The sequence below is a fragment of the Pinus tabuliformis genome, chromosome X, assembly GCF_031772625.1.
Source record: "Pinus tabuliformis cultivar Carrire ecotype Pingquan chromosome X, CPIR1, whole genome shotgun sequence".
Taxonomy (NCBI): domain Eukaryota; kingdom Viridiplantae; phylum Streptophyta; class Pinopsida; order Pinales; family Pinaceae; genus Pinus; species Pinus tabuliformis.
Genome location: NC_142308.1, coordinates 1,244,745,445 through 1,244,769,266, shown reverse-complemented (window position 1 = coordinate 1,244,769,266; position 23,822 = coordinate 1,244,745,445). Strand labels below are relative to the sequence as shown.

Sequence of the window (23,822 nt, the reverse complement as noted above, 5' to 3'; positions counted from 1 at the left end):
TAACTGATAACACTTCATCACTCATACCTGAAACATATGCTGAACCTGTATCTGTTGTATTTGCTTCTTTCTTTTCTACCGAAGAGTTTGCTTTAGATGTTTCTTGTCTCTTCCAACAGTCCTTCTTCAAATGTCCTGATTTGCCACAAAACCAACACTTTACCTTACTCTTCTTCCCTTTTGATTTTGACCGCGAGTTGTCGTGCTTACTGAAGCGTCTTTCTTTAGAACGACCTCTGACCATCATTGCTTCTGATGTAGAGGTTTCTGAATTTGACCTTTTCCTTGTTTCTTCAGATAATAAAGCTCCAACAACATCATCAAACTCAAGGGTTTCTGATGAACTAAGACTTATAGAAGTAACAAAATGATCCCATGACTCGGGCAATGAGCATAATAAAGTTATAGCTTTATCTTCTGATTCAAATTTTACTTCTATACTTTCTAACTGCACCAAGAGAGTATTAAAGGTATTCAAATGATCAGTAATAGATGTACCTTCCTTCATGCGCAAACTGTACAACTGTCGCTTCAGAAGAATCCTATTGGTTAAGGATTTTGTCATGTACAACTTTTCAAGCTTTGTCCACAAACCAACAACAATTTTCTCTGACACGATGTTAAACAAAACATCATCAGCCAAACACAATCGAATGTCGCTTAGTGCTCTTTCATCCATGTCACTCCATTTGTTATCTGTCATGGTGTATGGTTGTTTGGCTTTTCCCAACAGCGCCTTCGCCACACCTTGTTGCACGAGTAGATCATACATCTTAACTTTCTAGATCTCGAAGTTGTTTTTCCCATTGAACTTCTTGATCTCAAATCGAGCACTTTGAGTTTTTGACATATTTAATTTAACTTCTCTATGGTTCCTTAATTGCCTTTCTTAATCAAATTAACAATTTGATAAAATTCCCCTTTTCAAAAAATGCAATTATTAATAATTGGATACCATTTCCAGGCTTCTTAAACAACAATGATTTCACCAAATTATGCAGCCACAAACTGTAAATTGCAAATACCATTTCCAAATACCACCAAATTGCTCTTAGCACCTGATTGTTAAATAGCCATAAATAAATGTTGTCTGAAAAACTTAATCAATCGATTACTTAAAAAACATTACGAACCGACATTACCTTGTGTTCCATCGATTAGATTTTCCACGTGAATGGTCGCTCATCAACAGATATGGAATGTTCCACCAGCTCATAGTGCTCCTCTCCACACAGCATATACTCAACAAGCAGGAAGCCTCAATTCAACTCTTCCTCTTTTGATTCCACAACAGATCGATGACAGATCTGGCCACGCAGATTGATAACAGATCTGGTCTCTTCCAATAGCTCATGGCGCAGTGTATCAACACACACGGCCACGCAGATCGATTGGAAAACACGTCTGCATATGCACCTGTCTCTGCTACCGCATATGCTGAGACTGTCTCGGTCTCACGGCTGCTGCTTTACCTTGCTTTTCCACTATAAATATCTGATCTCTCACGCAGCTAACAACAATGCTAACAACACACATGTTCACTCTTTAGCAATAGGCAGTGGATTGATCATGCTCTGATACCAATTGTGAGAGTATGCATAGCAAAAACAAAAATAAATCCACACAACTTAAACATGAGACAACAAATTTAACGTGGTTCACCAAACCAATCTGGGTTACGTCCACCAAACAGAGGCATTGACAATCTTATTACTAAACAGGAGATTACAACAACAAATTTGCACCTCTGGAATTTCTCTTCCTCACACCTTCTAATAACACATATCCTCTACGGGCTTACATTTTTATAGCTGGGAGTAGAAAACTGAATCATAAATTCACTCACAACAAATATAGGATGCAATAACTCCTCATCAGGATTAAATGGAGTTAATTTAGCAACAAATCCTATTGTTGTCACATTCATGAGATTTTCTCTAAATTTAATTAACAGAAAATCTCAACAGAGGTTTGAAACCTATATTGTCTGTATTCATAAAATTAGTCCAAGGTATGTGTTTGTATGGTTAGCTCCATTTAGGAAAATTATAATTGGTTTGGTGATGCATTGAGAAAGATTCCTCAACCATTATTTCAACTTTCCAAATAACATTGATGACTCTTTTTTGACATCTTGGTTTACAGGTGGTGAAGCTCATTGCTTACTGGTAACATCATGCTTATTGGGTATCAATGTTCGCATAGTGGTTTGAGAGTTTCACACTCTGTTGTGAAATTTCAGTCACCACAATATATTTATTCACAATTTTGCTTATTGTAGTGTTGGTGAACAGAGACACTTTCTGAATCTCCATTTCCAAAAAAAAATCATCAAAGCTACTAGTTAAGAGATGAATTTTAAAATTCCATTAGTTTACCTTTACTGCCCTTGAAGAGCTAGCAAGGCCTACCCATACGGGCCTCAACTTATTACTCATCTTATATCTATTTTTTTAGGTTTTGAAAGGTTTTTTAAGTATATATTTTGATAAAATTTGGTTTCAATACAATAGGAATGTGTTGGAATTACAAGTTTGATTGTAAATTTTGTACAATTAGAATGGTCTAAATTTTTTTAGAATGTTGAATCTTTTTTTTCATTCAATAATAAATCTCAAATAACAAAATAACATAACATGATTATTTTATCACATTCTAACCAAAAATTCCGAGACCTAAAATAATTAGAAAACTCACTTTTTTTTTAATTATCCAAGCACACAACTCACTTTTATTTATCCAAATATCCCTTTTTACGCCAATTGCCCTCTTATAAACATGTTACTTCCCAAATATATGTTGTCATTCGATAAATGAGTGGAAATCTACTCTTTTCTTTTCAGTGTCTATACATAAAAAAGGACGGATTCCTCCAAGTTTCAGTCTTGATTCTTGATCCTATAGTGTTTTTAAAGCTTGAAAAATTAGAAATATCTCTGGCTCTTAATCGTGATGAAAAAGAATGGAACATTTTTAATTAGGTAAGTGTGCAAAGAGTATTGGTGTTCATAAAGACTTCTCATTCTCTATTTGTGAGCAATGGCAACTAATGATCCAACCTCTTCGTACTTGTTCTGGGATTTTAAGATGTATTTTATGAAGTATATTTTGGTTGTATACACGGTTTCTTCTGTAGCACTGGGTTGAAGTGTAAGTGTTAGTTGAAATTGTAAGTGTAGAAATCTATTTTTTGAAGCGATTGGAGTGGCTTGAAGAAATTTTCACAGAAGAGTGTATGACTTATACTGTTTTGAGTGAATTGGGGCGTGACCCATCACTGAGATTGATATGAGATAAATTGTAAATGGATAAACCATGATAATCAAATTGCCTATGGTGAAAACACTTGTACCTAATAAGAATGGAATTACGCCTAAGCTCCAAACTTGGCCAAATCCACATATCCATGCAGCCAGTTCCACTTATGGCCTCAGAATTGGTAGATGAACCTTGCTATGTTTCCTTCCTGATCGCTTAATACTCCTCCATGCCCTAGCTAAGCCCAGGTTTCCTTTAGAGGCTTTATTGGAATCGTTTTTCTTCATTGCCATGGCTGATGGTCTGTCAATTGATTGATTGTCTGGGACACTAATTAAGTTACCCTCTTATCAGTTTCTTGTTAATGCAATTTGTTGAGATTCCTTTTATATATTTCTTGCATCTATTTTCTAGACCTTCGAGATTGGATGTCTCTTTCAAACTTTGATACAAGTTACAATTCTGCTAGCTTACATAGTTTTACAAAACTGCTTTTCTATTTTCTGCATACAGGGCATAAACTTAGGCAGAATTGTGAGATCTTCATGTAGAACTTAGGAAAATAGTCAGGAGTTTTAGGGGTCACCTTTATCTTATATTACAGTAACTAGGAGTTTGGTCTAAAGGTTAATGGGCGGCTGTTCACCTCTGATCACAAATTTCTGAGTCACCTTTATCTTATATTACAATCGCTAGGAGTTTGGTCTAGAGGTTAATGGGTAGCTGTTCACCTCTGATCACAAATTCCTGAAAGCATGGGTATCATTTGTAGACACGTCTGTTGGTATTTTTTGAAATTAGGAACCAAAGGCTTTGACCCTGGAGAGCTCATAATTCCTGTGGCTCCCTCTGATATCATGTAGACTAGAAATTTTCTTTGTATGTTATATGCATTTGGTGTATTTGTCAGCATATAATATCATGCTATTGCGATTAAAACCTAGGGTTGGATTATATATTTTAAATTTAAAGTTTTTAAGTAAAAGACGCTATCGGAATTGAATTATCTTTCCATTTCCACTGTTAAGAAACTTGCAATGTTGAGTGAACGTCAAGACAGAGAGATCATGACATATCGATCCTTTTCTCAAGTATATATAGCAAGACGAGTAACATTTTATTCCTATTGCAGACAAGACCTATAACCCTGTACCAGACAGACCAGAATGATAATGATAACCTCAATGAAGTTATACTGGAGGCACGGGAACGATTGGAGGAGAGACTGAGGGCATCATCAACATCGAATAGGAGGTTTGTATAATTATTCTCAACTCCAAGAACTGTGTATATGAAGCTGTTTTATATTGAAAAAGCCTTTATGACTGTAGATTGGTGAGCATTTGTTTGGGTTTGATGTTTAATTTGTCCTTCTAACCTAACAGATGGATATTGATCTGGGTAAAATCTTTTATTTACATGCAGGGATAGTCATGTTAGGCGGGTTAATAATAGAGAACAGGTTTATGTTGGTGGTTTGATTGCTGAAGCAAGGGAACCATCGGAGCTTGTTAGAGATATCCAGCCAACTTCTGTGGCAACAAGTAAAACATGTATTGATCTTCTAAGAAAAGAGATATATGTACCAGAAACAAAAGGAGGAAATTCTTGGTTGAAGTTAAAATCAAGAGCTTCGGAAACAGAGGATTGTGCTGTTTGCTTAGAATGTTTCAAAGTGAATCAGTTGCTTATCCATCTGGCTTAATTCCGTGGTTGGATACAAATCAGCATTGCCCATATTGTAGGGCCAAAGTTTTACCTTGGTCAATTTTCATCTTAAACTTTTAAACTATGAGATGTTTCTGTAATCCATATCAGAAAGTTGAAACACAACTTTGAGATGGGTTCAGCAGTTGTGGAAGTAGCTAGGAGTCCTTCAGCTGCATGTATATATATAGTATGAGTCGAGAATTTGTTTATTTTAAGATAGTTTATGATGGATGGATCCCTTTGCTATGTGTACATGCAGCAACGAATATAATGTTTTGTAAATATAACAATAAAATCTTGTGCATTAATTCATATAAGCTAAAAATTGCCCTTTTCTCTTTTAATTTTGTTATGATTATTTAATGATTGATTAAACCCCAAGGTCCATCCTGGATGGTAGCTGAAAACAGGAATGCTGTCGCTGGTGAAAAATTATGAAATCTTAACTGACGAGGGAAACATTTCAGCAAGATATCTTTAATGCAAATTTAAGATTCAGACAAAAATGAAGAAAAATGAAAATATTTTATAAGCCGTCTTAATTACAGAACAATATGGGTGGGACTACTGCAAATTGATTCTAAACACCAAAATTTCAGAAGCCGCCAGAATTCTAGAGGCCGGAGTTGAACTAAATAGTAAAACTTAAAAGTGTGCATAAATTTAGCAAAAATAAGTAATAATATATAAATATATATATATATATATATATATATATATATATATATATATATATATTTTATGAGAAAAAGAAATAATACAAATCATCAGCGAAAAGTTTTAATAATGGGGCATTTTGTTTAATTATTGATTAATCTTCAAAAAAAATTAATAAATAAATATAAGATGTCAATGATTCTATTTATTTATCTAGCTACATCTGTTGTTTATATATAAAAGTGTTAATGAGCATGACTTTTGGTGTGATAGTTTTGTATTACTTAATAACAATAATATGTTTATAATTATTTTCACTTAACACATTATAATAATAGACATTCATATATATTATTAAATAACTATGACGTAAACTAGTATGTGTTATGCATCTTTATAAATATCAATGTTGCGGGGTAATTAATGCACTTCAACAATTTATTACTGGGCAATAACCCCTACCAAGCTTTTACACCCACTTTGTCATTCCATCAAACAAATTTCATTCCATCCAAAGCCTTGATCAAAGCATCAATTGCATTGTCTCGAGTCTTTTACTACACTTACTTTGATATTCTTTGTTCTTGAATGCAATTTGTTAGTTTTTTGTCAAATAAATAGTGTTTTCATGGTCTCACATAAGATCATGGGTTTATCTTGAAACAAATATCTCTACAAAAACATTGCAACCAAGCACTTCCTTAAAAGTTTCTATAGTGATGATGTATGTTGCCTTTACACTAGATTGGACAACCACTTGTTTCCTTTTGTTGTAGCTCACAACACCTCCCAACAAGCTAAAAATATAGACACTTTTGGTATCTACATTATCACCAAAGTTAAGAGTCAACAAAGTTGTGCACTTGAAGCTTGTTGTTTCCCTCCCCATGACAACAAGTAGCATAATCCTTGGTGTTTTGTAGATATCTCAATATTGTCTTGACAATTGTCCAATGTTGTTTCCTTAGATCTGTCATAACCCTAGACACAACTCCCATTGCATGAGATAACTTTGGTCTTGTGTAGTGCATGAGCTTTCCAACCACATTGAAATATGTCATTGTTACCATATTTTTTCTTCTCCCTGCATAATCTTAGGACTCATGTCATATACAACAATACCCCACTTGAGATGGAGTATTAACTAGGATACACCAATCCATCCTAAAGAGTTCAAGAATGTCTTAAACATGTTGGGTGTGGAGCTTGATTATCTTCTATATTCAAAGGTATCGCCACATAGGACCCCAGTTCATTGCCGCCCGTAAAATATTCGCTGCAGGAGGGGTCCAGGGGGGGCGGCTGCGACCTTTGGGAGCCCCCCCCGGCGGGGGGTTTCGGGGGCAGTGCCCCCGAAGCTAAAAACAACTGCAAAATTACCTTGTAAAAGTATAGTAATTTCTAGTCAATCTGGGTCGTTCATTAGGCGGATGATCTGACGGTAGAACTTATGTTCAGTTTAGGGTTTTTTGCCCTAGAAGGCAACCCCTCTCTTTGTATGAGGGTATTGTATTTGAGGTTGTGTGATAGATGTGTATTTAATGAGCGAGAAACAGAGAGGTGAGACTGTGAGAGAAAACAGAGGATATTACAGCGGATTTGCTATAGGTTGTGTCTCTTCATTTTGCTGGATAATAGAAAGGAAGGACTGGCTGTTCGGGGTGGACGTAGCCCAAACTGGGTGAACCACGTATATCTGTGTCTCTCTTGTTTTGTGCGTTTTTTGTGTTTATATTTCTGCAATATTTTAAGTGTTCCATTGCTTCGTAATATATAATTTTCTAACAACTGGTATCAGAGCCGAAGGTCTATTTGGCTGATAAACTCGCAGGAAAGAAGGGTTCCTGGTTCGAGTGGGAGAAATGGCGGAAGATGGTAAGTTTAGGGTCGAGAAATTTAACGGCCAAAACTTCTCGCTGTGGAAGATGCAGATGGAAGATTATCTGTATCAGAAAGATCTATACCTACCATTGGGCGGAAAAACAAAGATGCCGACGGATATGAAAGACGAAGAATGGAACCTTCTCGATAGAAAGGCACTCGGAACAATACGGTTGTGCCTTGCTGCGTCAGTCGCCTTCAACATTTCGAAGGAAACCACGACACAGGGTTTGATGCAGACGTTGTCGAAACTATATGAAAAACCCTTGGCCTCAAACAAGGTATTTCTGATGAAACGGTTATTTAATATGAATATGTCGAAAGGTGGATCTGTTGCAGACCATTTAAATGATTTTAATATAGTTACAAGTCAGTTAAGTTCTGTAGGGGTAAACTTTGATGATGAAGTTAGAGCTCTGTTATTCTTGTGCTCATTACCAGAAAGTTGGAATGGTTTGGTAATGGCCATTAGTAACTCCGTTTCCGGATCTAGTACTTTAAAGTTTGATGATGTTGTCGGTGTTATCCTTAGCGAGGAAATGCGACGGAAAAGATCCGGTGAGACATCTGTAAATGCTTTGAGTGCAGAATCTAGAGGAAGAAAAATGGAAAGAGGAAAGAGCTCAGGATATTGCAGTAAATCAAGGAAAGGCAGATCCAAGTCCAGATCGGGTATAGTGTGCTGGAAATGTGGAAAGAAAGGACACCTAAAGAAAGACTGTAGATCTCGGAAGGGTAAAGAAGGAGATGCACAACAAGAAAACAATCATGAAGCAAATGTGACAGGTGAGGTGTTACAAGATGCTTTGATTCTTTCTTTCGAAAATATTACTGATTCCTGGGTGGTAGATTCAGGGGCTTCATTCCATGCCACACCTAATAAGAAATACTTTCATGACTATGTTCAAGGAGATTTTGGACAAGTTCGTTTGGGTGATGATAAACCCCGTAAAATCGTTGGAATGGGTAAGGTTCTTGTAAAACAACAGAATGGAAACCAATGGCTATTAAAGGAGGTAAGGAATGTTCCAGATCTAAAGAAAAATCTGATTTCAACAGGGCAGTTAAGCGGTGAAGGTTGTGTGACAACTTTCACAGATAAAGCTTGGAAGGTAACCAAAGGAGCCCTGGTAATAGCAAAAGGCGAAAAGGTTGGTACATTGTATTTATGCAATGGTATTTCTAACTCTGTTAATGCTTTAACTTCCAAAGGAGCAGATGCAGTATTATGGAATCATAGGCTCGGACACATGAGTGAAAAGGGGATGAAGATTCTTCACTCAAGGAATTTGTTGCCGGGTTTGAAGAATGTTGATTTGGACTTCTGTGAGAATTGCATTTATGGAAAACAGAAGAGAGTTAGATTTCTCAGAGTTGGGAAAGAAAAGAAGAATGAAAAATTAGAGCTTGTGCATACAGATGTATGGGGACCTGCTCAGGTATCATCTCTCGGTGGCTCTCGTTATTATGTTACTTTTATTGTTGATGCAACTAGAAAAACTTGGATTTATTGTATTAAGAATAAATCTGATGTATTTGATACTTTCAAGAAATGGAAATCTTTGGTTGAGATTGAGACAGGAAAGAAATTGAAGTGTCTTAGATCAGACAATGGAGGTGAATATTGCAGCAAAGAGTTTGATAGGTACTGTTCAGAGCATGGAATTCGCAGAGAGAAGACAGTTCCAAGAACACCACAAGAAAATGGTTTGTCAGAAAGGATGAACCATGGAGTGTGCAAGGTGCATGAGATTTCATGCAGGATTGCCTTTACAGTTTTGGGCAGATGCTGTAGATACTGTTGTTTATCTAATAAACAAAGGGCCTTCAAGTTCCTTGGATGGTGGTGTTCCAGAGGAAGCATGGACAGGTAAAAAGGTAAACTACTCTATTTTAAAGCCTTTTGGTTGTGAGGCCTTTGTCCATATTGATAAAGAAAATAGAACAAAGCTTGAGGCAAAGTCAAAGAAATGTACCTTTATTGGATATGGTGTTAATGATTTTGGTTATCGCTTATATGATTACGAAAATCACAAAATCATTAGGAGCAGAGATGTAATATTCGATGAAAAGGTCTTGTATAAGAATCAGTTTCGGGAAAAGAAACAGGAAAAGGAAAACAAGGAATACACAGTTCTTGATGAAATCACTGAAAAAGGAAAGGTTCCTGAAAATAATAATAATCAACAACCACAACAACAACCACCACCACAACAACAACAGGCACCCCAAACACCTGAAAGTGGTGTTAGAAGATCTACTAGGATAAGTAGACCCCTTGAACGATACTCTCCTTCATTATATTATTTATTGTTGACTGATTCCGGTGAACCCGAATGTTATGAAGAAGCAATGTAGGTTGAAAGCAGGAAGAAGTGGGAGGTAGCCATGGAAGAAGAGATGGAATCCTTAATGCATAACCAGACTTGGGATTTAGTCAGGTTGCCTGTAGGAAAAACTACATTGAAGAATAAATGGGTTTACAGGCTGAAGGAAGAAGATGGAGGAAAACAGAGGTATAAAGCTAGACTTGTGGTGAAGGGGTTTGCACAGAAGAAAGGTATTGATTTTGATGAAATATTTTCTCCTGTTGTTAAAATGACTGCAATCAGAACCATTTTAAGTCTTGTAGCAGTTGAATATTTGCATCTTGAGCAGTTAGATGTAAAGACAACCTTTCTCCATGGGGATATGGAGGAAGAGATATATATGCAGCAGCCACAAGGTTATGAGGTGAAAGGGAAGGAGAAACTAGTGTGCAGGTTGAAGAAGAGCTTGTATGGCTTAAAACAAGCTCCAAGGCAGTGGTATCTAAAATTTGACAAGTTTATGTCTGAACAAGGTTATACTAGATGTCACTATGATCATTGTGTTTATTTGAAAAAACAAAATGATGACAGCTATATTATATTGTTATTTTATGTAGATGACATGCTTGTTGTAGGATCTAACATGCAGGAAATAAATGTGCTCAAAAGAAAAGTGGCAAATTCATTTGCAATGAAGGATTTGGGAGCTGCAAAACAAATCCTTGGTATGAGAATAACTAGAGACAGGAAAAATCGTAAATTAACATTGTCTCAGAATGAGTACATACAAAAGGTGTTGAAAAGATTTAACATGCACAATGCAAAACCAATTAGTACACCTTTTGCTAGCCATTTCAAACTTAGCAAGGAAATGTGCCCAAAGACCCAAGACGAGATGGATTATATGTCTAAAGTTCCATATGCATCAGCAGTTGGAAGCTTAATGTATGCAATGGTTTTCACAAGGCCTGATATTGCACATGCAGTGGGAGTTGTAAGCAGGTACATGAAAAATCCAGGAAAGGAACATTGGATGGCAGTGAAATGGATTCTCAGATATTTGAAAGGTACCACAAATCAAGCATTATGCTTTGCTGGTGTAAACATTTCTCTACAGGGATACGTTGATGCAGATATGGCAGGTGACAGAGATAACAGGAGGAGCACTACAGGATATGTATTTACTGTTGGAGGAACAGCTGTCAGTTGGGTTTCAAAAATCCAAATTGTTGTTGCACTTTCAACAACAGAAGCAGAGTATGTTGCTACTACAGAGGCTAGTAAAGAAATGATTTAGTTACAAAGGTTTATGGGTGAATTGGGTAAGGAGCATGATATGGGCACGTTATACAGCGATACTAAAGTGCCATTCATCTTGCAAAGAACTCAGCATTTCATTCCAGGACTAAACACATACAGCTCAAATAGCATTTTATATGATCAGTGTTGGAAGATGGAGAGTTGAAGCTGGAAAAGATACACACTAGCAAGAATCCTGCAGATATGCTAAAAAAAGTTGTAACCAGAGAGAAACTGAGAATATGCTCAGTTTCAGTTGGTCTTCAAGGATGACGATGAAGATGAGAAACAACCAGGTCCAAAGAGGAGTCATTGTCCAACAAATGGAGTAGCGGTGGAGTTGCAACAATCAGTCTCCAAGTGGGAGATTGTTGGGTGTGGAGCCTGATTATCTTCTATATTCAAAGGTATCGCCACATAGGACCCCAGTTCGAAATGGGGGCGGCAACGCCGCCCGTAAAATATTCGCTGCAGGGGGGGTCCAGGGGGGGCGGCTGCGACCTTTGGGAGCCCCCCCTGGCAGGGGGTTTCGGGGGAGGCACCCCCGAAGCTAAAAACAACTGTAAAATTACCTTGTAAAAGTATAGTAATTTCTAGTTAATCTGGGCCGTTCATTAGGCGGATGATCTGACGGTAGAACTTATGTTTAGTTTATGGTTTTTTGCCCTAGAAGGCAACCCCTCTCTTTGTATGAGGGTATTGTATTTGAGGTTGTGTGATAGATGTGTATTCAGTGAGCGAGAAGCAGAGAGGTGAGACTGTGATAGAAAACATAGGATATTACAGCGGATTTGCTGTAGGTTGTGTCTCTTCATTTTGCTGGATAATAGAAAGGAAGGTCTGGCTATTCGGGGTGGACGTAGCCCAAACTGGGTGAACCACGTATATCTGTGTCTCTCTTGTTTTTTGCGTTTTCTGTGTTTATATTTCTGCAATATTTTATGTGTTCCATTGCTCCGTAATATATAATTTTCTAACAAAACATACTTCCATCAAGTAATTTATAACTTTCTATTCTTGTGGTATCTTATCACCTCCATACCCAAACAATAATGCAATGGACCTAGATCCTTCATGATCATGCTTGCTTGACTAATACCCGCCCAATACCTTAGAATCAATACTCAAGGTAAGATCAATGTATAAGACCAGAATTATGAAGTGAATATCTTCCTATTCCTGGTAGACGCAATGATCAACTTGACTTCTTACAAAGTCTTGTCCAATCACATACCTATCAAACATGTGGTACCACTTACCTTGCACACTACAATAGACCATACAATGATTTATCCAACTTTCACACCAAGCCTTCTCTCCCACTTAGTTCAATTTGTTTGGGTGTCACATTAATATTTACTCCATGAGTTGTCCATGAAAATATATTGATTTCATGTCCATTTGCTCAATTTCTTAATCATACTAGTGATTATTGCCAACAACCACGTAATAGAATCTTATTTGGCCACTAGGGAGGGGTTCATCATTATCTATAGTCTCAACTTGAGAGTAGCCACATCTATTAATTAAGCATTTTATCTCTCCACAAAACCATCAACTCTATACTTCTTCTTAAAACACCCAGCTACAACCAACAACTTTCCTATCTTTGAGGAATTCTTGCAATAACCATTATTTCCCCTATGTCTTTCTTCTAATGAATTGCCTCATCATGGCTAATATCCTCTTTCACATTTATAGGTTCATCAAACATGAAATATAAGGCAAAATAGCTAAATCAGAAAGCTCAAAACTATACCTGACAGGCACTTTTCTTTGCCAAAGACTTCTTAGGTCTTGATTTCTTTGATAATTTTCAGAATACTCACCATCATCTTGAAATTGTTCAACATCATTATGAGTTCACTAATCTCCTGTTGTTCTTCTCTAGCAATGTCATTTTCTTGACTTATACATGATTAGAACTCAATTTTGTGGCTTTGACATGATTGTAACCTACATCAACATTTTCATTCACTTAACTACCTAATGTTCAATTCCGTATTGCTGTGGTTTAACCTCTACAGTTATCTCACGTTGTACCTAATTTGTGTAAACAAAATATATATCATGATATTCTCCAAGAGGCTTTTCTTTGAAGATCATATATCAATTATGTGTATGACACTATTCTGATGGAATCCACAACTAGTATTCCTTGATCCCTTCACTATGGCCAATATGAGTGTTGAATGCACCAAAAAAAGTTGTTGAGTTTCTACATGTTTTTCATAGGCACATGCATGTAAGTGTCATATCTAAAATTCTAACATTGATACAAAAGTATTTTTTCCACTTCAATCAAAATTCCTTTGGTGTCTTATCACTCAATATTGATCTAGATGATAAATTGTTGACATAATTTATTGTATGCACAACTTCAGCCCAAAAATGATTTGCTTAATCCAGTGTCCACCTTCATGTTTCTAGGATTTTCCAACAAGGTCTTGTTCAATCTTTTAACAAATCAATTTTATTGAGTTGAATGTAGTTGCATCTTCATTATAATATCATGTGACTTACTAAATGCATCAAATTCTTTGGAAAATGCTCACCATATTTATTACTCCTCAAGGCCTTCACTTGCTTGTTAGTTTTCCTTTCACTTTGACCACAATTATTTTGAAGACCTCAAGAGAATTGTTCTTCAACTTTATAAAGTACACCCCTGAATTTATAAAGGAGTGATTGAATATTTAGACCTCCCAATGGAAACCACATCCATTGGCTTACAAATGTCTGAATGTACAAACTCAAGAATGTGCATTTTTCTAGTTACTTGAAGAAAGAGGAACTTTTTTATGTTTCCCATGGACACGTGCTTCAAAAGCTAAAAAGAATCAAGGTTTATAGTTTTTAATCCATAGGTAATATTCTTGTTGCATATCTGTTGTAGGGTCTTTTCTCAAAGATGCCTCATCCTTCATTGTCACAACATCAATCTTGACATTTGTATAGAGTTGAGCAGGTTAGGGTTAGTCTAGACAATGGAATTCTCATTCATCTTGTCTTAATCCTCTTGCTTCATAATATCTAGGTTTTTATCCTTAACACCAACATCCTTCAACACTCTCTCAATAAGGAAATATGTCATTTTCAATTTCCAAATATTGAAGTTGCCATTGGTAAACTTTTCATTCCTTGTTAGAGCCCATTTTCTACTACTTAAGTCCTTAAATCCTCCTACTGAAGTTGAGTTGAATGAAACACACCAAACTAAATCGCTTGAATCTTAGAGAAATAAACTATGCCTAGATTTGAAACACAAAAACATTCAAACATAAACTCTCCTCTAACACAATGATTCAGAACATAATTACCAACTTAACAAGAATTGTGACTATTTGAAAACACTTTCGGAGGAAATCACATTAGTAGATTTAGGACAACGCGTTTCAAACCAACCTGTGTGGTTCATCATCAGGACAAGATGAAAAATTGGATCATAGCGGTAAGTTAAATATGGAGATAAAACCTTCTATCAGCTATAGGGATAATGGCTATAAAAACAACTATATTTAACTAGATAGGAAAAAGAGACAAAATTATTTTTAATTATTATTGAATAATTTATAAATTAATTAAATCAAATTAAATATTAACTCCAACATATAATTATATAAAACTAACATGACCCAAAATATATAAATAAAAATAATTAAACAAATGATTATAACCAACTCTAAAACAATATTCAAAGAAAAATCACTATTTTAGTCAAAGGGGAAAAAATATTAAAGGGTAATAGAAATGATATCAAATATATAAATATTATTAATTAAATATAAACTAAAAAAAAAATATTATCTTTAATTATAAAACAAATTTATATGTAATATGTTTAATTATTATTATTATTATTATTATATAGTTATTCGAAGGCTTAGGCACCAATGGAAAAAGATATATATATTTGCCCCAGAAAACCCATATTTTCGAGTAAAAAACACCAACATCAACCCCCAAATAAAAGATTTGTATCTTCAAATGTGGATTTCTTGACTCATTTTACTTATAATATTTGATGATGTTTTTATGTTTCCAATATTGAATCACCAATGCCTCATGACTTACATAGAGTTTGAGAGTACAAATGAATTGTAATTTCCTTTGTTCTTTCGAGTGTATTCTATTTGTACTGTTTGCATCAAATTGTCATGACTTGCTTGGTGTTGGATTTGAATTGGTTTCATATTTTGCATTTATTCTGAATTGGTTTCATATTTTGCATTTCTTCCATCAGATGTCATGTGACAATCCATTTCTTTCACTCATTATGATTGATGGTTTCATGTGTTTTAGTGACCTAACACATAAGATATATAAACAACAAAGTCTCGTGATAATTTCATAGAGGAGCAACTATTTCCCCAACAATTGATGAGTATTTAACATTATTTAAATGCAACAAGATGTTAGAGACAAATATATTAAAAGATTGCACCTCAAGATTGATTGACTTAAATTCGAAGTCGTGTTGAACATGGAGTGATGTGGAGGGAGAATTTATGGCTAAGGACACCATACGGTCATATTGTGGCTCATCCAAGACTATCTAATGATTCTTTACATTTCTTGTGATTAACTCATTTAATTCTTTGGTGTTCACAATTAGGTTAAGTATTTTGGATACTTTGTGAGTCAAGTAAATGCTTGAATGAGGATGTTAATCATTCTACTCAACACCCATGCTCTTGAATGAACTAATAATGACTTTGTGGATATACAGTGTTACTTAATTCTTCATGAAAATCTATGCATGAATTGTTTGAATATGAATTTTGATTGTATAAAATGATAACTAGTAGTTTTGTGCTTTTATTTACTACAATGATTATTTTTTGTGGCTTATGTAATTGAATTATTTAAAATCCTTACAAATTGTTGCATATGTGTGGGTTAAGTAAGTCTTACTCATGGGATTGGAAATGTAGAGACAAATGATGACCATTCAATAACATCAAGTAGATGGATGTTGGATTAGTAAGAACATTAAGTGAATAAAGTGGAACATACATGATTATCATGGATGTACTTTTCCTTTAGGCTCTTGAAAGACATATTGTTGGAAATAATACTGAGAGGGGGGGTGAATCAGCATTATCACATTAATACAACTTTTTCATTTCCATAATCAGATTCATACATGCTACTTCCACAGCTTCTTATGATTAAGTTAATTGATCTTTAATGAGTGCATTAGAACATTATCAACCATATTATCGGTTAACAGATGCAGTAACATAGAATAGATCATCACACATAAGGCACACACATGAACACCATGATATAAGGTGGAAACCCAATGCGGGAGAAAACCACCTGCTGCAAGTCATCTCAATCTTCTTCTTAATAAGAAAATCCTTTTACAATATTTGTACTGGTGCAGTCTTATACCAGTACGGGAGCTACAACCCCCTTTGCTCTTGTACTAGCCGATCCATTTACTAGTACGCAGGCTACTACCTACTACAGTGCTCCAAAGATTTCCTTTAGCTCTGGTACTAGCTTAGATACTAGTACGTAGGCGCCGGCCTACAATCTTCTCTCCTCCAAGTACCACGTTTCATCAATTTTCATACTGGATACACTGAAGCACAACACATAATCTGAAAGGCCACGTTTCATCCAATTTTCATACTGGACCCAACAACATTGAAGCACATAATCAAACAATCTTCTGAATCACCCAATCACCAGATCCATACACATACAATGATATTATGAGAGTTATCAACCAGATCTAGTACATAAAGATAAGTCATTAATCATGCTGCTATCTGAACTCAATACCAGTAACCAAACATCAGTTATGCACCCAAAACCCTGCAGAATAGTCAAAGGCAGTTAAAACAAATTTCAAGCAGGGACCGCAACTTCACTGGTATAGATCTGCGGATATCTGCACTTCCACTTGCTCCGAGCCTGCGGATCTCCGCACCTGTACCTTCTACCTGTCTGCGCACCTCTGCACTGCGTCTTCTGATTCTCTGCGCATCCTTGTGCAGATCCGCACCTGCGCCTTCTGTGGCGCCGCACAGCTCCACACCTTGTTGTGGGGAAAAGTATCCGATGCGGATGACCCTAACCCTTTCTAGATGTGACAGAATCTAGCAACAACTGAATGATAAAGTTTTTATGTTCTTCTTTATGAGTATATAGATAGAATGGAAAGAAGGTCAACCAACCTGGTGTCTTGCGCTTGATTGATCCTTATCTTTCTTCCTTTGTATCCAGCTCCCAGCTCTTTGCTCTCCAAGCCGATCCAGCTACACACAAGACCTGCACAACAAGAGAGAGCAAACTAACAGATACAAGCACTCATAATCAAAGCATGGATTAGATTGCAATGAAATACACATGTAAACACAAAACATCTATGTAAAACAAGTGAATAGGAGAACATGCAAACTTTATTGATAGAAAGTAACAGGGTTCCAGAGGAAGTTACAACCAATAATGTTGGCTCCAATCCAGCAGCACCTCCTCGGCAGCAAGAACTCTCTTCTTGACCTCTAGTAAAACAATCACCCAAATAATCCTGGCGGTATACCAACAGCACCTCCTTGCTTATACAAAATTTCAGCCTCCCTAGACCTCATAGAAGAGCTCTATATATAGGGTAGAAGAGGAACAGATGAGTCAGCTTGAGACTGACATGAAGCTGCCTTGTGTCCTCTCCATCTTCAGTTAATCTTCAGTTCCTGTGTCCACTTGGAGATCCTTGGTTACACATGGTGATCAAGTACCTCTTACTCATCACAGGGCGAATCTCATGACCCATGTGTCAGTTTGGAAGCTTCCTGGGCAATTGACACCTTGCAGGATGACTGTGCCACTTGGCCAATCTCGCCCAGCGCAGGTAGCCTTCATAGTTTTTGACTTCCAGCGCAGGTACAGAGTGGGACAGTTGCAATACAGCGCAGAAGCTCAGTTTAGCAGCTGACATGATCCAAAATAAGCCTGTTCTGAAGTGTTTTCAGGTGGGGAACTGATTGGAAGTGCTGTTGATTGATGACCTTGTTCTTTTAGGGGTAAGAACAACATGTTTAGGGACTGAGGATCCCTGTAATTATCGACATTCCTTGCTCCTTGACGCGAGGCACAAAAATGTCTATAACAGTTGCCCCCTAAAGTATGAGGCCGTTACTCGGGTGAAATGCTTTAGCTAGAGGGTCCGAAGTTCGTTCCAGTACCGGAGGAGAGTGCCCTGTAATACAATACAATACAATACATTATCTTTCATTCAATTTCATGGTCTGGCTGAGGCGGGCATTCCCATGCTCAGCTTTTATAAATACATTTTGATACATATGACAGACGATCGTCTGTGGCCAGACTGATAATCTTCTGTTGAAATTATCATCCTTTGATAGGATGACCATCTGCTGCAATGATGTACATGGCAAATGTTTTTATATTTCCTGAATATATATCGCAGCCCGGATGGATGAAACTAGATCCGGGGTCTTCAAACTCATTCGATCTTCACTCTAAGTACAAGTCGATCCATGTGAGAATTGCGTCGAAGTCGAACATGGAAAGACATCGCTTGATTACCGGTCAATAATGAAAACCGTTAACAAGCGCGAGAGGAATCACCAATAATGACAATGACCCTCAAGGTACTGCAGTACAATTCACGTGGCGTGAATAAAGGACTTGGCGTCGAACGCCACGCAAAATCTTCTGGTCGAAGGTCATTGAGGTATACCTGTCGCCGGAAGTGAGAAACTTGCCATTGAGGCATGCAAGCTTCAAAGTACTGATGGGGGTGTTCCTAGATCAACTTCTTGGATAATGAGCTGATGTCAACAAGAAGCGATCCGTCAAAGGAGGGCCTTGATGAATCCCACATCAATGACACGGAACGGAGCTAATAATTTAGTGGAGGTGGAAACAAACTGTGATATATGAATCAGGGTGGCGATCATGAAAATGGATGAAGGACGATGTATGGTAGTGGATGGGACACGGTTGACACTTTCTGAATGACCCCTCTTGAACATATAACGACACTGATGCGATGGATCGGTAGCATTACCCCAAATGGATGGTGTGGCGAGGACCATGGTGACGAGACCGGTGAATGAGACAACCCAACCCGATGTGATACGGAGGAAAAGTGTCATGTTCAAGAGTGACTTGCTACCTCTAAACTTTGATGTTCTCCCAATTTTTCCCCAGTCATTTCTGACCAGTACCTCTTTATTTTTGTCAAGCTTGAGGAGGATAACATATGCTTGTTCTATAACCTGCCCTTCGGGCAAGCCTATCGCTAAGATTTAACGAGCCTAGCGATAGGGAAACTCGTTCTCGTCTAAAGACAAGTTTGTCGCTATTTAATGAATTTAACGAGTCTAACGACAAGGAAAACTCGGTCCTTTTCATTTTTAGAGAGTCTGAAAAGGTACAGAAAGTTAACTCCATGATTCCTTTTTCGTCAGCTAATGCCTTAAGTCCGAAAAAGTATAAAATGATACAGAAGGGATGAATTTTCGATTGCTTTAACGAGCCGAACAAAACAAGCGCTCGATCTTTTTGTGCAATAATCCCTCAGGTCCAAAAAGATTAAAATCTAGAGGAGGGATAGCTTTTCCGGTCGTTTAACGAGCTGGAAGGCCAAAACTCGGCAAACTTTTCATATTTTACGAGTCAGTGAAAAGAGCTCAAAGAAGACTCGTCTTTTGAGGAACGAGTGATAAACAGGGATGGCAGCAGATTCCAGGTACAGGTTGGAATTTTCCAATCATGTCCGTGTCACAAGGATGGCTAAGTGAAATCACTCTTCGCAGCTGTTCCTCAAAATGGGTAAACAAACATATGGAGATGAACGATTGGCCAAATGAACGGATGGAGGTGAGACTGCAAGAACACGACCAAGGGCTTTAATATGGCTGTCAAAGGTTACATTTACCAAGGTTATTTACCGGGATGGGTTCATTTTTTAATGAGCTTGAACTCTGGCGGAAACTTTTGCTCACACTTTTCTATTTTTTAACGAGCATAAATTCCGTGGTAAAACTGCTCGAATTTTGCGTTTATTTTTTAAACGAGCATGAACTATGTGCTAAAACTGCTCAATGATTTGTATGCCCCCAGCATCATGATAACGCATGTCAAAGGAATATTTTGCATGCCCCCAGCATCATGATAACGCATGTCAAAGGAGGGTGCCCCCCAAGCTTCATTGCATTCAACTTGGTGATTGGAATGAAGGTTTACCTTTGAATTTTTTGAAAAGGGGGTTTTTTTCATGAGGTTGACATGATAGAAGAACTATCCTCATATCTTCATTTTTTAACGAGGTTGACCTGAGATAGGGACTATCCTCGAGTCTTCATTTTTTAACGAGGTTGACCTGAGATAGGAACTATCCTCGAAGCTTTAGATCCACTAGAAACAGAAAGTTTCATATTCCATTGTAGCCTTTTCTGCCAGATTACTTTGAGGCGGTAAGGCGAAAGTACCCATTGATGGAGGGTTTTTTAGGAAGATGAATCCGATATTTTGGAGAGAACAATTGTTTCCATGGATCATAGGAATGCTTCCCGTGGTAAATGGTGGCACAACTTCTGTCGAAGTTGTCGTCGAACTGCTTGGTTGATCATTTCCTTTGCTGTTCGACGACTGCGGATCTCCGCAGTTTTTGCACTTTGTCGAAATTAAAGCCTCTTTTTGCTGTTCAGAGGTCGACACCATTAGTACTTGCGACGGGGAAGCATTTCTACTATCAACCAGATTTTGTCCTTGATTGGGAAACGGGTCAGTCAACACGGCTGAGGTTTTCGAGCTCTTAAAGAATCTTTTAAGCTCAGCTTTGTATGGACAATCTGCTGTCCAATGATCCTCATCGCATATATGACATGGACTCTTTGGTTTCCCTTTCTTAGGAGAGTTTGAAGAAGTTTTTTGAGGGGATGATCCACCTTGTTTTTTCTTCTTGCTTCCTGGTTGATTGGAGTTTTTGCTTTTATCTGTAGATATAGCATTTACCTCCGAAGCAAGAATCTCTTGATTTGCTTTTTGATTCGAAGTCTTACGGGCTTTCTTAGAATCCCTTTTCGACTTAGTGTTTGCAGTTCCAATCACGCCATCACCGGCATGAGAGTCACTATTCGATCCAGGAGGAGGAGGGATTGTAAATTCTGGTCTGGGGGCATCAGGTATCTTATCATAGAGCGTGCCCGACTGAGTATACACTAAGTCCAAATACTGAGCACGAGCAATAACTTGCTCCTCTGTTACGACACCTCCCTTGGCCACATCTTCTGTAATTGCCGGCAGAAGCGACTTTATAAACCACTCAGCTAATAGCTGATCTGGAACATAAGTCTTTACCATTCTGCGACGACGACGCCACTCATGTATATGATCAGATATGTGTGTGGCCGTTGTCTGCTTGAAATTGGTTAAGATTTCTGTTCCAGTTTCGTACCTTATAGGTAACTGAAAATGTGTTAAGAAAGTCGTGGCTAGGGAGCTAAAATTGTCGAAAGATGCTCTAGGTAATTCAATATACCATTTGGCCGCCGGACCAGTCAATGTCCTCTGGAAGAGGCGAAGCCTTATCGAATCATCATTCAAGGTATTCGACGAACACCACAGATGGAATGTCATCACATGATTCGACGGGTCTTCACCCGGATTTCCATTGAATTTAGGAATGTCCGAAGGAAGTTTGTGAGGAATCGCTGGCCACCAATGGGCATAGGCGATTGGATCGTTCGTTAACCGATGTAAATCTGGTAATTCTAACGTCGCCACGAATGGCAACTGCTGATTCAAGTTTGGTGAGGCGTATCCAGGGTACGATGGAATCGCCTGAGCAGTAGGTCTTTGCATACCAGCATAATGCAACTGATGTTGATATGACTGATACGGCTGGTGGGCTTGGCCACTGTAAAGTGGTTGATTTGACCCGTTCTGAATATAGGGTTGCCCACTATTTGCAAAGATCTGTTGCTTAGACCCCTGATACACCTGTTGAAACTGAGGTTGTTGGTATTGCGCCGTCCATGGTTGTGAAGCCATGTTTTGTTGCGCGACACTAACCGACGGACCAAGATGCGGGGTGGCTCCCGTTTGTATCTGTGTCGTCCCGGCAGTCGACGATTGTGGTTGTGTTGCAGGGTCAATGGGCTGTTGCATTACAACTTGGGGTTGACATACAACAGGCATCGATTGAACTTGCGACACGGTTACAATTGCTGGCGTCGTCGGGATACTAGACATAGGTACACATTGTTGCATGGAATATACAACTCTTGGTTGTTGGGGTAACATAGGTACCCAACTACTCGTCGTTACTTCAGTCAAACCTGAATGTGGTTGAAAACTGCCGTATGGGTATCCCCCCGGAAGGGGAAGTGAAAGGGCATATTGCCCCCCATACGGTAAAAATCCGGAGCTCAAGGGTGTAGCTTGCCTTTGAGGACCGGATGGCCCAAACTGATTCCCAAAGGGATCAATTTGTCTAGTTTCAACATAAGAATTACCGGGTATTATACCGGCAGAACAAACTGGAACAGACCAAGTTGTCATAATAGTCCCTGGGTGGACTCCTTCTAGTTGATGAGAACTAGATGGGACGGATGGTATGCCGGCAAACATCGTTGGAATGGCAGCAGGAGCTTCTGCTATCGCTGTGTCATTTGGCACAGTCCTAGATGTCGACGGTTGTTCAGACATTTTGAGTCTATCCAATAAACTTCCTAACGATTCTTCAGGAACTTCCGGTGGTGATAAACAAACTTCTGATGCAGAAGGAAAAAGAGGGGTACCAACTCCAAAATGAATTGGAGTATTTGCTTGCTGGTCCTCTACGATTTCTTCTATTGCAATCAGACCAGGAGGAAGAGGCAGACCGTCAGGTCCGTAAAAGATTTCTGGTGCCGAAGAAGGGGTTGTTTCGACAGCGACAGTTGTTTGAATAACAAGACTCTGTGGACCGGTTTCAGATGGAACTGGTTCAGTTAAACAAGTACTTGTTTTCAGACTAGGATCAATACAATTGTCCTTCTGTTGTTGTTGAACTTCTTCAATAGAGGCAGGGATTCCAGAAATTTCGGGAGTGACCAGAATCTCTGATGTTGTTGGAACTTCTGTTCTAACTCTAAAAGGAGATTTTGATCTGGTCCAGCGAGATCGCTTTGCTCGTACTACTTTCGGTTCCGGAGACAAAGATGGTCGACCCGCAAGTCTCCCTGAACGACGGGGTTTTAATTGACTTTCCTCCACGGTTGCGGATTACTTGATCAACTAAAATACAAAAAGGGGAATTATGTTTCCGTATTGAATGAATTTTATTAGACGCTTTTAGACACAACTTTGCTTTTTCATGTTTTAAGAGTCGAGAAAAAGCTAAAGATGACTCTAGTCGCCTTCGATGTATTAACGAGCCCGAAGTGACAAATGCTCGGTTGGACCTTTTCAGTTATAGAGTTTGAAAAGGGCCAAAAGAAACTGCTCTGGAGATCTAGGCAGAGGGTGTGCCAAACCTTTCGCGAAACCACAGAATACGTTTTACGGTACGGGTGGTCGATCTTCGTGAATGCTGTGTTCACTGCATCGCGATCAGTAGGGCGGTCGACACGGCTTCCTAAGGATAAAGGATAATTGCCTATAGGGGTCTCCCAATATACGCGACGGTACGCGGGAGCTCAAATCCGTATTAGTGCTATCATCCCGCAGGAGGAATCACCCACC

At 38.1% G+C, this 23,822-nt stretch overlaps 1 protein-coding gene across 1 annotated transcript in view; it reads left to right on the top strand.

Annotated features, from left to right (window-relative positions):
* LOC149144479 (uncharacterized) overlaps positions 1-4,963 on the top strand; it is a 40,934-nt gene extending 35,971 nt beyond the window's left edge. The window contains exons 2-3 of the mRNA XM_089452171.1: positions 4,391-4,512; positions 4,684-4,963. Of these exons, the coding sequence (XP_089308297.1) occupies positions 4,391-4,512; positions 4,684-4,963 (402 nt within the window). The remainder of the gene's footprint in view (positions 1-4,390; positions 4,513-4,683) is intronic.
* The last annotated feature ends 18,859 nt before the right edge of the window (positions 4,964-23,822 follow it).